Source organism: Anopheles moucheti, chromosome 3 (assembly GCF_943734755.1).
Source record: "Anopheles moucheti chromosome 3, idAnoMoucSN_F20_07, whole genome shotgun sequence".
Classification (NCBI taxonomy): domain Eukaryota; kingdom Metazoa; phylum Arthropoda; class Insecta; order Diptera; family Culicidae; genus Anopheles; species Anopheles moucheti.
Genome location: NC_069141.1, coordinates 2,693,213 through 2,708,677, shown reverse-complemented (window position 1 = coordinate 2,708,677; position 15,465 = coordinate 2,693,213). Strand labels below are relative to the sequence as shown.

Genomic DNA, 15,465 nt, shown 5'->3' with positions numbered 1-15,465 from the left:
CACACTTTCATGAGCCGGCAATTGAGGAGCGGTGCGCAACACTAACCTATTAAAACCTTCACCGTTTGATCGACTGCAACCGATCGTGCGCCACTGATCGATTGGTGATGGAAATCGTTCGCCCATCTGCCCAGCGTACCCCTGGTCAAGGTCATTGCATACGGTGTGGCTGGCTGGTTCGATGTGGCGTTTGAATCGGCAAGGGCGTTGCGGTTGTTTTCTGTTCTAATAGCTGGCCTCGCTGCACCAGCTAACAACCGTAGCGACATTTGGCATTCCGGGGTTGAGGCAGTCGCAATGACTAGTCGCATTTCAGATGATCATCGGGCCGAAGACGGTTGGCAGATGGAACTTGCTGCAACACACGCTGCACACTGCCTTAATGATGCGCTGACAGATATGCGCTGCTGCAGACCTATCAGGTTGTAGTGTTCCGTGTTAGGGTTATCTTGTTTAGATGGTTTATCTTGGAAGGAGGCAATCGACGTTTCATTTTAAGAATAGTTTGAAATATTTACCCATTTTTAATCAAGTAACGCAACTTCTTTCTAATGGAATTCCATCAAAACCTACGATATACAGATGGCTGAGATATATGATCATGGAAGCGGCTTCAACGTTCATCGGTAATCCTCAATTTTAATGATGAAGAGAGCGTTGATAGAATATGCGTCAGAGTTATGAATATGTCTGACCATTTGGACTGAATGAGTGACTCCGGAGCTCTGTTTTGTAGATTTACGAATCTTCGAGGATGCTTTGACGTGCATTAATCCTCATGCATGCACTCACATGCATGACTCTTCTCAAATGATTCATAAAAGTCAAGTTAATGATTCGAAGTCAAGTTAAAATACAAGTGAACATCAAAAACGCCCTAAGGAAGAAGACATTTTCTTTTCCATATAATGGTACTGTTTGATGGACTCGAAGCTTCAGTATCGGTATGCTTTCTGTTGGCAGTACACCGCTGTACTCAAACGACTGTTCTAGTTTTGTGGATTCAACCGTAATCGTTACGCTTCGTCAGCTTTAATGTACAGCTTCTGACATTTTTCAAATAGTTTACAGGGAAAACAAAAGCAAATGAAGACTTGCGAGCTGTTCGGTAAGCTTGTTTCCTTTTTGCTTTGTTACAAGATAAGCTACCAGCAGCGAATACCGTAGACGTAATGTAAACGATCGGCACAGATGGTCTGTGCCTTCGAGCTTAGTCAGTGCCACTGGATGGCTCCGTGATGAGTTATCATTTTACACAATAGTCAGTTTGTTCAATTTGCAGACCCTGCGCAGGCTGAGGTGAATAGCATGGTGACTAAATCCGACATGAATTACTCATCACTGGTAAAGTGAAACTATTTTTTATACGCAAGTTGTTTTGCATGGAGTCGTACTTGATCGTTTGCTTCTTCCTGGCAAAGAAGGTAACAAACACTAAGAGTTTTTTTCTATATTATCACAATCAAATGATTCACTATAAATTTCATAAAAATCTGCACCCATATCTTCCCACAGATCAACGACAATAATTTATCTACAACAACCCTAACTTAGCGTCCATTATCTCTCTCCATCGTGATAATGGTCCTAATGGCGCTGATGCTACTTAAACCGAATCGGTCAAGGTGGTTATGCAATTTTTTATTGTCGTGAGCATTGTTCCAACGCTTCCAAATGCACCAAATCGCCCTAATTGCGCACCGGTTCAAGATTAATCGGAATTAAAGGCAAAAAAAGCGTGCAATTAAATCACGCTCCGCAAGATTGACTTGCTTCGCCGAGTTCTTCCCCGCGGTCGTTACTCCGTTTCCTACTGATTTCCAGTTCAAGTGCATCCAGCACATTTTTTTAGGCACGTGTTGCCTGACGGTAACTTGTGTCTCCGTACTGATATTTTGCACAGATGATTTATCTGCACCGTTTGGTGTTGTGCGATGAGCAGCAGGACTTTAGCCGCCTGGTGGGCATATAACGCAAGGGACAAGGTCTGTAATTGTTCGGCGAAGATGGTCACGTTTTCTTTTGCATGCAATTGCATCTGACCAGCCAGAACAATCCATAACAATCACGGATGACTGATCCGGGAACGATGTATCTTCCCCATGGGAGGATGGGTAACAGGTGCAAAATGAATCGTGAAATTCGCCCCGGAGCGGGGTTAATCATTTTCTCCCGCACTCGACACGTTTTGCTTTTCGATCTTGCACGATCTCGAGAATAATTCATCTGCAACCGGATTTCGCCGTCCAATGTGTGCATTGCTCGTGATTTGCAGGTATTTTTTTTTGTTTTGTTTTTGTGCACCCCTTCCAACCATTCCAGCTGAGGTGGCTGCAAAAAGGTGGCCCAAATAGTGTTGAAGAACCGGGGCGGCTTTACCAAAACATCTGCTGCTGCGGGCCACATGGAGTGCGGTTCATTTGATGCACAATCGTTTACCCTCTTGCCCTTTACTTGGTGTGCTTTCAACCAGGCCCCGATAATGGTTGGCCAACGTATCGAACCGATCTTCAACCGTACGGTTTGCCAATACACAGCATCTTCACTCTAGATAGCCATCGACTAGAGGTCATACAGACGGATTGCTGTTCAGCCGCAAGCATCGATCGGTGGCGCTACATGATGCTGCCGTTGCTACATCAAGACAAATATACAATTTTTTGCACCATTCCGTTTCGCCGACTTAAGAGGCATCATAATCACTTTCGATGGAACGCTTTGGAGAGGTGAGCTAATTGAGCGTGCTTCAGACGCACAGTCGGATCTTCGGTGATTACGGGGTGGGTTTTCTTTCTGGGAAGAAACATTAAGTCGTAACAAAAATAAACTGCTCGATGAACACACTTACCATGTGCTCTAAATTTTAGTAAAGTTAGCCAAACATAAACGGTTAATGATAAATCATGCTTTATTAGCTCCTACCTCATCCAGGAGGTACGAATTGTTTATAAAAAGCTTTTATTCTTCATCGATCTACCACCATCTTAAGTACTGTTTACACGTTGCTCGTATAGTAGAAAAAAAATGACGTGATTTTAATTAAAGCGGGAATAGCTGACACATTATTCCAACTGCGTTCTATGTACGCCTTCTCATTCTCACCCTTTCCGAGCGGCTATTGACATGGATAATATTATACAAATTATTCATTTAATACCTACACTCTACCGTTCGCCACCCTTGCGATGAAATATCACCGAGCAGTTGTGCAAATAAGATCGTGTGTTGCAGCGCCACTGTGATGAAACATTCCGTGCTACACCGTCATGCGAGGAACGTGTTGAGCTGGTTGCTTATTATCAGCTCTACCATTGCGCTGAACTGCTTCTGAATGTGCATTCAGAATCCAAGCGGGATTCTGTTGGGATTTACTTTGCAAATATGATGGAGTTGAGCTCAGCGGTTCCATCGTAGCCGTAACCGCAGGCTGAGATATAACACGATGTGCAGGAACAGAATCCAAATGCCCAACCCCAGGACATCCGTCCAGTAGCGGTTGGGTTCCATGTGTAGTGCTTCCAGAATTTTGCTAGTCTTGCGATAGTAGCAGAAGATCTCCTCACAGCCCAACTCCGTCCGATTGTGACCGTACGTTGCCTGTACGAGACCCTCGAACCCATAACGGAAGTAGCTCACCAGCGTGAGTGGCTTGAAGAAGTCGAACAGCTCGTTGTACCGTATGAAGAACCCGGAAAACAGCAGTGCAGGAATAATCGATGCCGGTACGATGAATGGACTAACCTCGATCGGGAATAAGCAACCAGCGATCAGACCGTACACCTGCGAAAGCCACCCAAACAACGCGCATATGCCCCAGAACATAATGATACGATCCGTTTCATTCAGTTGACCACTGAGATAGTACATGATCAGCTGAAAGCCCGTCACGCCGGCCAGCATCCACGGGAAGTCCGCCACCAGCTTGGAGAAATAGTACGCCGAGATGGAATAGTAGTTGCTTTTGTGCTCCCGCACGAATACGGCCATTTCCATTGGGACTAGAACAAATCAAATGCCATTTATCACCGCCCGTAGATGGAGCGCACCGGATCTTCACTGGTCGTACTTACATGTCAAAATAACCGTCATGGCATTGGCGAATATGATAAACATTAGGAACGCGATCAGCAGGGAGATATTCGAGAGCACCTTGGACGCATCGTTTCCAATGTTGTAGAACACGAATCCGATCGTAAGCCCGAACAAGACGTGTCCAAAAAATCGTAACCCCATCAGCGATGGGTTGCGAACCGTGCCCAATGTAGTGCGCCGGGTAAGTGTGGTAAATTGATTCCACCAGCTAATCGGATACTGAGGACCGCGTCCCTCAACTAGAAATTCGCTCGATTCGAACTCGGGCTGTATACCTGCAAAGAGAGCCGGACCGTTTAACGGATCATTCAAATATTCATATTCCAGTGTGAGTGTCATGCGATTGCCTACCTTTAGGCGGCTTACCTAAATTCATGGCAGCAGTAATGGACTTTTCCGATTTTACCATCAGCTTTTCCACCTCGCCGCATTTTGTGTCGTATTGGGCAGCTATTTTCAACACTTTAACGAAAGGTGAGATGAGATGTTCATGGTAAGCTGGATAAATGAAGCAAAGTAAAAAATCATGTTCCTACCGAAATCTGCTCGGTTGTAGTACGGCGGACAGTTAAATCCTGCCTCAGCGAACGTCGCAATCAAATCATCCAACGATCCCTGATACATGCAGCGTCCATCCACCACCACATAGATGTCATCAAACAACTCCAGCAGCTCCGAACTCGGCTGATGTACCACGCTTATCACGCAGCGTCCCTGGCGGGCGAGATCCTTCATGTACGAGATCACCTGGTACGATGACACACTATCCAGCCCGCTGGTCGGTTCGTCGAAGAACATAATCTTCGGATTCGAAACGAGCTCCAACCCGATCGAAAGCCGCTTCTTCTCGCCACCGGACAGCAGCTGCGATTGGTTGTGGGCGCACTTTTGCAGCCCCAGCAGCGCTATCACATCGTTCACGATCTTGACCTTGTGCGCCACGGACACCTCATGCGCTAGCTTCAAATCGGCCGCGTAGTGCAAGTTTTCCCGTAGCGTAATGTTGGGTAGCAGCGTCACATCCTGTGCGGTGTACGCTACCAACTGGCGATACCGCTGACGGTCGATGATTTCATTATTGACAATTATATTCCCGCTAACGCCCTGCGTTCTAGAAAGAGGGAAGATGACACACCCGTCAGTAAATGCGAGAGGCAGTCAGGGCGTTGGTTCGCTTACTTGAAGCCACTGAGTACGTTCAACAGCGTCGATTTGCCGGCACCCGATGGACCCAAGATGGCGGTTAGTCGCCCGGTTCTAAACGTGCCCGAAATGTTCTTCAGCAGCTGTTTCTGCTCCTTTCTTTGCCGGACTTGGTAAGTGAGGTTTTGAAAGTGCAGGTTGGTACCGGTCTGCATCAGCGGTATCGTTATCTCGACGCTGTTCTTATCTACATCCATGCTGGTGCGTTCGCAAGTTCACCCTATTGCATGCTGCAAAAGACCGGAGATGGAGATCGCGTCATACACAATTCCAGCGGAACGCACACTTAGCTATCTAGCAGGCACAATTCCTGGAAGTGCAATTTTCCACAGCTCACTTGCACTCGGTACTGTGCGTAGTGTAGAACCTTACTATTTTATCTCAGCGGCAGAAGATCAACTACACAAAGCACAGATAGATTACAACGCTAAAGTACACCGGCACCACCAGCCAGCGAGCTTCCAGTCTACACGGCACCTTAGTCTCAACTGAACTGATCTACACGTACATTCATCTTCGCTAGGTCGCGAGATCGAGATTCGCGAACCAATCTTCCCACCCTGTAGCTACTCATTTTTCTATTAAATTTATTGAAAGTTTTCCGCAATAGTCACTGCACCTAGGCATGGCGATTGTTGCAGCTTTGACGTCACTTGGCTGGTTGATATTTAACATACCTGCTTGCATCGCAGCTTTTCATCGTCCCAACACCCCCATTTCTCAAACCCGCGCTCACCGACACCGACGCACACTGACGTGACAAACTGCACTGCTCGCCACCGGCGTCGGACAACGGATCAAACCGGTCTATTGCAGCTGCCGAGCAGGGATTACAATTACACGCTGACAGTAAGCGCGCATTTCTTTTTGGGGGGGATTTTTAGTACTACCTACTGCAGCACTGCTACAGCCAGCGATCGTGGAAGAATAGTACGCGATCCACCAATCACCGTGATTCACGCATGGCATTGCCAATGTACCGATATACTTACCGTATATCTGCCACGGGGGCTGGTTTTTTATTTCCGCAGTACCTTCGAGAACGTGTTAATGCCACCGGTCGCACGTTGCAACGTTCTTGGATTGTGAAGTTAAACGCATCGCGCCATGTATTTTCGCCAACGACTTTGGATAGTTTGATAACGAAACATGCACACTTACACGACTGCTTTTAGCACATACGCACGGTATGCTTATGAGCAGTCAGTCTCTCTGATAACGACGTTGCCTGTGATGCCGCGAAAATCAACACTACATGGTCAACTGTAACAAACGATGCTCGCACACCGGTAACTGCTCGCCAACTGGTGGAGGTCACCAGGCACTCTCTGCGTTTTAGGGGAAGCCTGCAGCAACCCTTGATAAAACGACCTTCTGCCGCACTGAAAAACTCTCGCTGAACTTAGGTGAACTGCGGTACCGTATGTAAAATTTACCTAAGAGAGACACAGTAGAAAACCGACCGCTACAGGTATGGACGCGAAAAATTACGCGCTCGCTGGATTGAGCGCAGCGTGTCTAGACTCTAATTGCATGCGCAAATCTAAGTGAACGGACGAGTGTGTTAAAAACATAGCCTGACGAAACCGGGTGCTAACAACGTCCACATTTTGCATGGAGATTGTCATAAAAAATGACGAATATCATCATTCCCTTGGTCGACGTAAGCGTGGTCGATCGAGATACGCGTAAAACGGTTAACAGGAAAAGAATAAAAACAAGCGAGTGTTTTAAGTGAACGTTTTATATTGCTACAATTACTGGGGTACGGTTTTTTTTGTTTTGTCTTACTGGTGATTCTATATTGCTGAGATATACATCGGTTAATCCAGTATACCGGTTTGACTTCGTATGTTTTTTTTTTTTCTTTCTCGTAACTCGCTCTAACAATCCTTGAAATATTCAATGTCAAGCTTCAGTTCTTTACAAGATAAAAAGGTGAATATACTGCACCGGCAGCAATCATCGGTTACGACGTAGTCTCACTTTCAGGCTGACGTACAGCAGAATGTGAAGGACGGCTATCCACACCGATAAACCGACCACATCGTACCAGTACCGGTCTTGTTCCATCTGCAGCATTTCCATCACTTTGCTCGTTTTCCGATAGTAGCAAAAGATTTCACTGCAGCCGAGCTGCGTACGGTACAGGCCGTACGTTGCCTGCGCTAAACCTTCAAACCCGTACCGAAAGTAACTGACGTACGTGAGCGGTTTAAACACGGCTAGCAGTTCGTTGTACCGTATGAAGAACCCGGAAAACATTACCGCCGGGATGACCGAAGCCGGCACGACGAACGGGCTGACATCGAGCGGGAACATGCTGCCGGCAACCATGCCGTACATCTGTGCCAACCATCCAAACAGTACGCAGATGACCCAGTACAGCACCACACGCTCCGTTTCGTTCGGTTGCCCCGTCAGGTAGTACACGATCAGCTGGAAACAGCTTACACCGGCAAGCATCAGCGGAAAGTCGGCAATCAGCTTCGAGCAGTAGTAAGCCGACACCGGATAGTAATTGCTCTTGTGCTCCCTCACAAATACGGCCATCTCGAGCGGGACTGTAATCAAACAGAGGCGCCTGATTAATACGGATCAATCATAGCAATTTGCAATAAAACTACGGACAGCGGTATATTTGCATGCCCGTCTGGACGAGATTCCCTTACACGTCAGCACCACGGTCATTGCGTTGGCGAACACGATAAACATGAGGAGGAGAATGAGGCAGGACACGTTAGATAACACTTTGGCACCGTCATCTCCCACGTTGTAGAACACGCTACCGATCGTGAGTCCGAACAGCAGGTGGCCCAGCAGGCGGAACCGTGTGAGGGTGATGTTCCGAATCGTGCACAATGCTGTTCGACGAACCAAAACCACAAACTGTCTCCACCAAGCGATGGGATATTGGGAGGTGGCTTTGCTCTCTGCCAGCAGATTAGTACATTCCTGCATATTAGTGGAATCTGCAGGAAATATGGAGAAGCAAGTGCAGAATCATTAATTACGTTTGTTATCGCTCATGGTGACCCAATTGCTTACCGTTCTCCAAATATCCGTTAATGGCGGTATCAGCACGCGCTATCAGTTTCTCCACGCTGTCCAGGTCGTCGGTTCTCTGAGATGCTATTTTTAACACTGGAATAAAATAAAAACGCATCTTATTAACATTTCCAATCAATTCTACAACGCCAACCGTCACGTACCAAAATCGGCTCGATTATAATACGGAGGACAGCTGAATCCAACCTCCTCTAGCGTGGGTATTAGGTCGTCTAACGATCCCTGATACATACACCTTCCGTCCACCACGATGTACACATCATCAAACAGCTCGAGCAACTCCGAACTGGGCTGATGTACCACGGTGGCAACACACCGACCCTGCCTAGCAAGATCTCTCATGTACGAGATCACCTGATATGATGCCACACTATCCAGTCCGCTGGTGGGTTCATCGAAGAACATAATCTTCGGGTTCGACACTAGCTCCAACCCGATGGAGAGTCGTTTCCGTTCTCCTCCGGACAGCGTTTTCGTTTGACTATGGGAACACTTCTGGAGCCCTAACAGGGCTACAATGTCGTTAACGATCTTTGTCTTATGGATGTAGGAAACGTTCTTAGACAGCCGAAGATCCGCCACATAGTGGAGCGTTTCTCGAACAGTCAGATTCTGTAGTAAGGGTACATCCTGTTCGGTGTAGGCGACTAGTTGACGATACTTCTGACAATCGATCGTCTCATTGTTGATCAGTATTTTTCCACTAACTCCTTGTGTTCTACAAAGGTTTTTAAGTAAAGACCCGTTAGTGGACAGTTGTACAACGACTAGACTGTTCATGCTTACCTAAAACCACTGAGTATGTTCAACAGTGTCGATTTACCGGCCCCAGATGGTCCTAGAATTCCTGTCAGTCTACCGGACTTGAGGGTGCCAGAGATATTCCGCAGCAGGTGCTTCTGATTCACGGCGTACGACAAGTTCCGAAAGGTCAGGTTGGTTATAGTTTTCACAAGTGGTATAACCACTTCCACCGTTTCGTCCGAGCTCATGTTTTAGTGGCTGGAAAAATAACAGAATGTGAAAGGGAGGTATAGAAACCCCTCTGAATTGTTTGTAGTAAACAAAGCCAACGCGCAAAGTAACGTGCTACACCCGAACTGCAGGCGAGGAACTCGTATAAACATAAGCGCCGTTGTACGTTTTATGAACCGGCAATGTTTGTAAACATTATGCGTGATCCGATGGTACAAACACCAGCGCAAAGTGACGTCACCGGTGCGAGATCTGTCAAAATCCACCTGATCCACGCGATCATGCGTGTGCTCCCGAGTGCTCTCATTATTTTGCTCTCACGCATTACTCTCTCACTTTTCCATCTCTTTTTCGATTTATGTTTTTTGTCTCTTTTTGTCTCTTTGTCTCTTTGTCTCTCTTGAATGCGGAGGTCTTTAATGGAGCTCATTAAATCACCGGCATGACGTCACGATACGATCGCATTAGCGATCTTGAAGCCTAGCACCATCTGGTAGTTGGGCAGAACACTCTCCAGCAAAACGCGCAGCTGGACTTCCTGCCGTGGGTGTTCTTATATGCAACTCACGCAATCCTCGTTTCAATTTCCATTTGCATCCAATTTGGACAACAAATTATCGGTGATCGAAGAGTACACACGAAACCCAATGTTCACGGTTTCTGTCTGTTCTTGCGTTCTGACTGATGTACGAACCGCCAAATGTCTCCGGGAGGTTAGACATCAGTTAACAAAGATCAATTTATGCTCGTCGAACCTCAACGTTGATGGGGTCGAAGGGGTCAATGTGCGCACCCATACTCACGCACGCACGCACGCACACACCCACACAAATGCGAGCCCGGCATGACGAGATCACACAGAAACTTTGGAACTCGAATATGATCACATGGCGAATCAGGTTTCTTTTAGTTGCACACGCAGATCAACAACTTTAAAAGCTAGAATTCATTTCCTCACGAATCGCAAACACCAGACAACAACGAACTAGCTTTGTTTCTTCCACTTACTTCTGGAACGCAACCCCCGTGAAACTCCCGATATCGATCAACTCCTGCACGTTCCGAAACCCCAATCGAGACGATCGCGCGAGCGAACACCGCGGAGCGACTTGGCTGACTGAGCATAAATGCGTTCCTGTGCGCGACTTTCGGCATCAGCGTGAAACTTCGAAACGCGCGTTCTCTCAAACCGTGGTATTCAAAAACACACGCGCTCATTTTTCTCTACGGCCATTTTCATACAGACACGAGCGCGCTCCATACACATGTGGCCACAAACTCACACACTCGTTTGTGGTGTGCTGGGACGGGGGCGCGCTGGGACGTCTAGGGTGAGATTTTCCACCGTTTCCCGCCGACCACCAAGAATCACATCACCCGATTCCAAACAGGGTAGTCCGCATGGCACATGGGTGTGTTTGGTCTTATCCGCTCATTCTCTCCGGTTGTTTCTATTTTTTATTTCGCTAAATAACGACCTTCTCCCCAAGTACGGATGGGGATTAGTTATTTGAGAATTCATCGAAGAAATTTATACAAACGCATGCCTCGCCGTCCGCTGCCGAAACGTTTGAGAGTGAGTCATTCAACCAATGATCACTTATCGCTCTTCGGTTGTCTTATTTGAATAAAGATGTTTTGCTTTTTGTTTGGGGTGGAGTTGAGGGAGTTTTGTTTGGTGAGCAGGAACGGACGACGGAAGATTTATGTAAGAAGCTTACCAGTGGAAGTGGAATGTCAACTACCGTGTGGAGTGTTTCGGAATTAAGATGGGATGAAACCCGACAAGCCTCATACCACGAGACGGTCCACGGCTCAGTAGAAACGATTTATAATGTGACCATACACTTGGATGGAATATCGCGAGCTCATGCATGCACTTGTTGATAATCAAATTTAACATGCACCTTTTACAATTTGTTTCGTTTCGTTCTCAGCGGCGTTGATGTGGTGTCAGTGTGAGGGTGGGAGTTTGTTTAAAATAGCAATGTTGACTCTATTTACAATGCTAATACTACAGTGGAGTGTTATGCCATAGGCGTGCAAAATCATCACGTGTCAATGCACATGGCGCGAAGATTATTTTGCGAGTGTAAAATGATTCCCGTTTATTGCATTATGCGTCCGGCAGTGCAGATGCCTCGTATACATTAACAACAGTGTTTTCAAAAGTGCTAAAACCTATTTCTAGTTCTTAAAGCATAATTGTTCTTCGATTAAATAAATGCAACCTTATTATATATAAATGCCTCGTGTGGTAAGATCCGCCGCTCAAATCCGAGTCGATCCTCAGATCTCAGCACGTGAGACGATCATCGGGTTCTCTTCAATCTCCAGGCGAGACTGGCATACAGTGCCACGTGCAGCAGAAAGATCCATACGAGCAACCCACACACGTCCATCACGAACGTGTTTTCCAGCATGTCAAAGCTTTCCAGAAATTTCGGTACCTTGCTGAAGTAACAGAAATCACCCGAGCAGGGTAGATTCGGCCGATCGAACCCATAGATCGCTTGCATCGCTCCCTCGAAGCTGTACCGGAAGTAAGCGATGTACGTGAACGGAATGAGAAAATCGAACATTTCGCGGAATCGCACGAAGAACCCGCAAAAGATGAGCATCGGAATGACGGAGCACGGCACACAGAAGACGCTCAGCTCCAGCGGTAAAACACTGCCGGCCAACAGTCCCGTCATCTGCGCAACCCAGCTCGTAAAGATGCAAATAGTCCACAGCATGACGATGCGTTCGAGTTCCATCGGTTGGGAAGTTAAGTAGTAGGCACCGGCTAAAAACAAGGAGGGTCCCAGTATCTACGAAGATTCAAGAAGCGGTTAGAACCAAGACGAAAGACACCAACAGACACTCATTTACCAGAAATGGAAAGTCCGCTACCAACTTTGAGAAGTAATAGGCCTTGAGTGAGTACCAGTTGTTCATTCTTTCGCGAACAAATACAGATGTTTCCAGCGGGACTGTAAAATGTAAAGGCACATTACTTAAGAGACTCTTATTTGATCACATCCCACTACTCACATGTCATTACTAAAGGCATCGAGTTGGCAAAGAACACAAATATAAGGAAAAAGAATAGACATGATGCATTACTGAGCACCTTGGAGCCATCGTTTCCAACATTGTAGAATACAACGGCGATCAGTAAACCAACGAATAGATGTGCCAGCAATCGCATCTTGGTCAGCTGCAGATCACGGAACGTACACAACATTGTGCGCCGGGTAAGGGTCACAAACTGTCCCCATTCTGAGGTTGGATACTGACGATCGCTTGCGGATCTCGAACTGTCTCCCGTACTATTCAGCGAGTCTCCATCTGCAGCCGGTTTTAACATCGCATCCTTCTCATTGCAGTTCGATCCTTCGTTCGGCACCGTTTTCTCGGCTACGACACTAATCTCTTGCTGCTTGGCGCGTTCTCTTAACTGCAGCAAGTTCCCTTCATGTTTGAGACTCGCAATTTCCAGTGCAAAATCAGCACGATTGTAGTAATTTGGACACTCAAACCCGCAGCCTTTAAACGAGTCCACCAGCTTTCCGAGCGGTCCTCGATACAAGCAGTGACCCTCGGACAGAACGTACAGATCATCAAACATTTGCAAGATACTCGAACTGGGTTGATGTATGACACAGATCACACATCGACCACTCACTGCCAGATCTTTCAGATGTGCCACCACCTGCATAGCGGCTATTATGTCCAGCCCGCTCGTTGGCTCGTCGAAGAACATAATCTTCGGGTTCGAGATCAACTCCAACCCGATTGATAGGCGCTTCTTTTCGCCGCCGGATATGTTGGCGACCGGATTGTTGGCGCACTTGGAGAGTCCGAGCAGCTTAAGCACGTCCCCTACCATGCTGGATTTTTGTACCATTGTGATGTCGCTTGAGAGTTTCAAGTCAGCCGCAAACTCCAAACTTTCAGTAACGGTAATGTTGCCCAACAGACACACGTCCTGCGGTGTGTACGAAACCTCGCGTCGATATTTCCGCCGATCAATCGGTGTACCGTTGAGGAGTATATTACCCGACACATTGTTCGTCCTGGAATGTGCAACAGATTTGGGTTATTATGTATTAAAACCTGAGATGAATTGGTTGTATGCTTACTTGAAGCCACTGAGAATGTTCAAGAGCGTAGACTTTCCTGCCCCGGATGGACCTAGTATGCCGGCTAGATGACCGGAACGGAACGCTCCCGATACGTTGCTCAATAGTTGCTTGTTCTGTCCATCCTTATGACGAACGTGGTAACAAACATCTTGGAACTCGAGTGTCGTTGATGGGGCACCAACCGTTTTAGTGTTCTCGACCACGATAGCTGTATCGGTACCCATGATACGGTGATTACTGCTGCTAAGGGATGAGGCGGCTGTTGTCGCAAACTCAACAGTTCATACTGTAGAAGCTGCGCAGTACAAGATAATAAGCAAATTGCATTGTATTGAGGGTATCAAAGGTGCAACACTAATAGTCCATGAACTTTACATCTTGATCTCTACAACAGAGCTGGACGTTGGGTAATAATACATCATTTTAAACCGGTTTTTATCGGAACAATACTTAACGTTACATACAAGTAAGTCTCAAATCATTCCCCTTCCCCCCGTAACATCAAGATCAACACATAGCTACGACTAAACGAGAGCAAAATAAAGTATGTCGATTTACTTTATGGTCAGGGGTAGGCAATCATTGGCTTGTGGATCAAATCGATTATCCTGCCGTACAATTTGCCTCATAAGGAAACCTATTATATGAATGGGATTTTATTAGATTAACTGAAAGTATGCAGAAAGTGTCGTTTTTGCATTTGGTACTATAATAATACCGTTTTCAACAAATACCGTAGAAAATTCACCTTTTTATACAACCAAATTCAATTCACACACAGTTAGAATCAACAAAAATACGATATCTCACACAAAACACAAATAAACAGGTGGTCTTCCAATACGTTGGGAACCTTGTTCTGCTTTCAATGCACCGGCGGTCCTTATCGTCTCCGGAATGATAACATTGAAACCATAAACTCCTTATCGAGCAATGTATCAAATCGACCGATCGACAGAGCTTCCATCCCTGGTGGCATCATGCACATTGTATTTCCTGTTGTTTAAGCCAATCTCATGGGCTAAATATAATCTACAAGGTGGCCAATATTAGCAGCCGGCCTTAACAAAAAGGCACTTGAAAGTATACTCAAAAGGTTATGCTAATCGCTACTCCAGCCATCACTAGCTGATAACATTTGGGCGTACGTGATGTTTTGTCCGATGAACCCGGACCTTTTTTTCGATTCGTCTACCGGCATTTCCTATCAAGGTCAGCTTCGACAGCTTCTACCAAAAACTAATATTCCGCTGTGTCACTCGAACCACTTGCTTGCATAATAGTTAGCATACTGTGAAGATGTTTTAAAATATCCCTCACAAAAACTCTCAAACTGTTACAGCGTTCAATTGCTCTCACTCTTCACTCCACAGCAAACCGCCTGTCTTGAAGATACTCGCGAAGGAATCAATTACGTTTCACACCCGGGGTCATATCACGCCATTAAATTACACTTCAATTTAATTCTTTGTCGTATGATCGTTCAAAGCACAGCACTTCACGGCAGTCACTTAACTTTACTTATATCTTGCACTCCAAGCACGTTGCCAGTGTGCAGAAAATATTAATCACATTGCTATGCCAGATGCAAACGTCTAGCTCGATGATGGCTTGCTTCTTACCTCAACGCGTGTTGCACTAGAACTGTGGCGTATGAATCAAACGCAATCAGGATTGGTAGGGCGATTTCCTTCAAGACACTACAATTACTCAAACATACCCGGCAATTGTCCAAACATCTGTTTGGTCGTACACACTGGTTTAGCTGGTTGACTGATAAGCAGAGCGCGGCGCGAATGGTTCGCCGCGAATGTTTACGTAGGAATGTGGAGGACTTTGGCACTGAGCTGGGTTGGAAGTGGCGTTCGCTGGCGACCGAATGTGTTTGATTGAATCCACACCGCGGTCGCTTTATCGACGGTCGGCGTAGAGCAAGATAGCACCAACCGTTATGTGTATGTGTCCAAACGCACGGATCTCTCATTCAATTAAGCTT

At 46.4% G+C, this 15,465-nt stretch overlaps 4 protein-coding genes across 7 annotated transcripts in view; 1 reads left to right on the top strand and 3 right to left on the bottom strand.

The window, feature by feature from the left end:
* Positions 1-15,465, top strand: part of LOC128303300 (stress-activated protein kinase JNK) — a 284,621-nt gene that overhangs the window by 149,177 nt on the left and 119,979 nt on the right. The gene's annotated exons all lie outside the window — the stretch shown is intronic.
* Positions 2,886-6,334, bottom strand: LOC128303296 (ATP-binding cassette sub-family G member 4-like). Of its 4 annotated transcripts, none has more exons than XM_053040197.1 (6): positions 6,288-6,334; positions 5,272-5,525; positions 4,629-5,203; positions 4,444-4,554; positions 4,071-4,367; positions 2,886-3,998 (listed from the first exon to the last, which is right to left on the bottom strand). In XM_053040197.1, the coding sequence occupies exons 2-6, from the start codon at positions 5,490-5,492 to the stop codon at positions 3,397-3,399; spliced, it is 1,806 nt and encodes a 601-aa protein (XP_052896157.1). In that variant the 5' UTR covers positions 5,493-5,525; positions 6,288-6,334; the 3' UTR covers positions 2,886-3,396. The 4 variants fall into 4 exon arrangements, with proteins under 4 accessions (XP_052896157.1, XP_052896158.1, XP_052896156.1 ...); XM_053040198.1 differs by lacking the exon at positions 6,288-6,334 and adding an exon at positions 5,973-6,041; XM_053040196.1 differs by lacking the exon at positions 6,288-6,334 and adding an exon at positions 5,668-5,765.
* Positions 7,072-9,649, bottom strand: LOC128303297 (ATP-binding cassette sub-family G member 1-like). Its single transcript, XM_053040200.1, has 5 exons — positions 9,151-9,649; positions 8,508-9,082; positions 8,344-8,439; positions 7,968-8,267; positions 7,072-7,859 (listed from the first exon to the last, which is right to left on the bottom strand). The coding sequence occupies exons 1-5, from the start codon at positions 9,354-9,356 to the stop codon at positions 7,258-7,260; spliced, it is 1,779 nt and encodes a 592-aa protein (XP_052896160.1). The 5' UTR covers positions 9,357-9,649; the 3' UTR covers positions 7,072-7,257.
* Positions 11,449-13,693, bottom strand: LOC128303295 (ATP-binding cassette sub-family G member 4-like). Its single transcript, XM_053040195.1, has 4 exons — positions 13,467-13,693; positions 12,376-13,400; positions 12,214-12,314; positions 11,449-12,152 (listed from the first exon to the last, which is right to left on the bottom strand). The coding sequence occupies exons 1-4, from the start codon at positions 13,691-13,693 to the stop codon at positions 11,652-11,654; spliced, it is 1,854 nt and encodes a 617-aa protein (XP_052896155.1). The 3' UTR covers positions 11,449-11,651.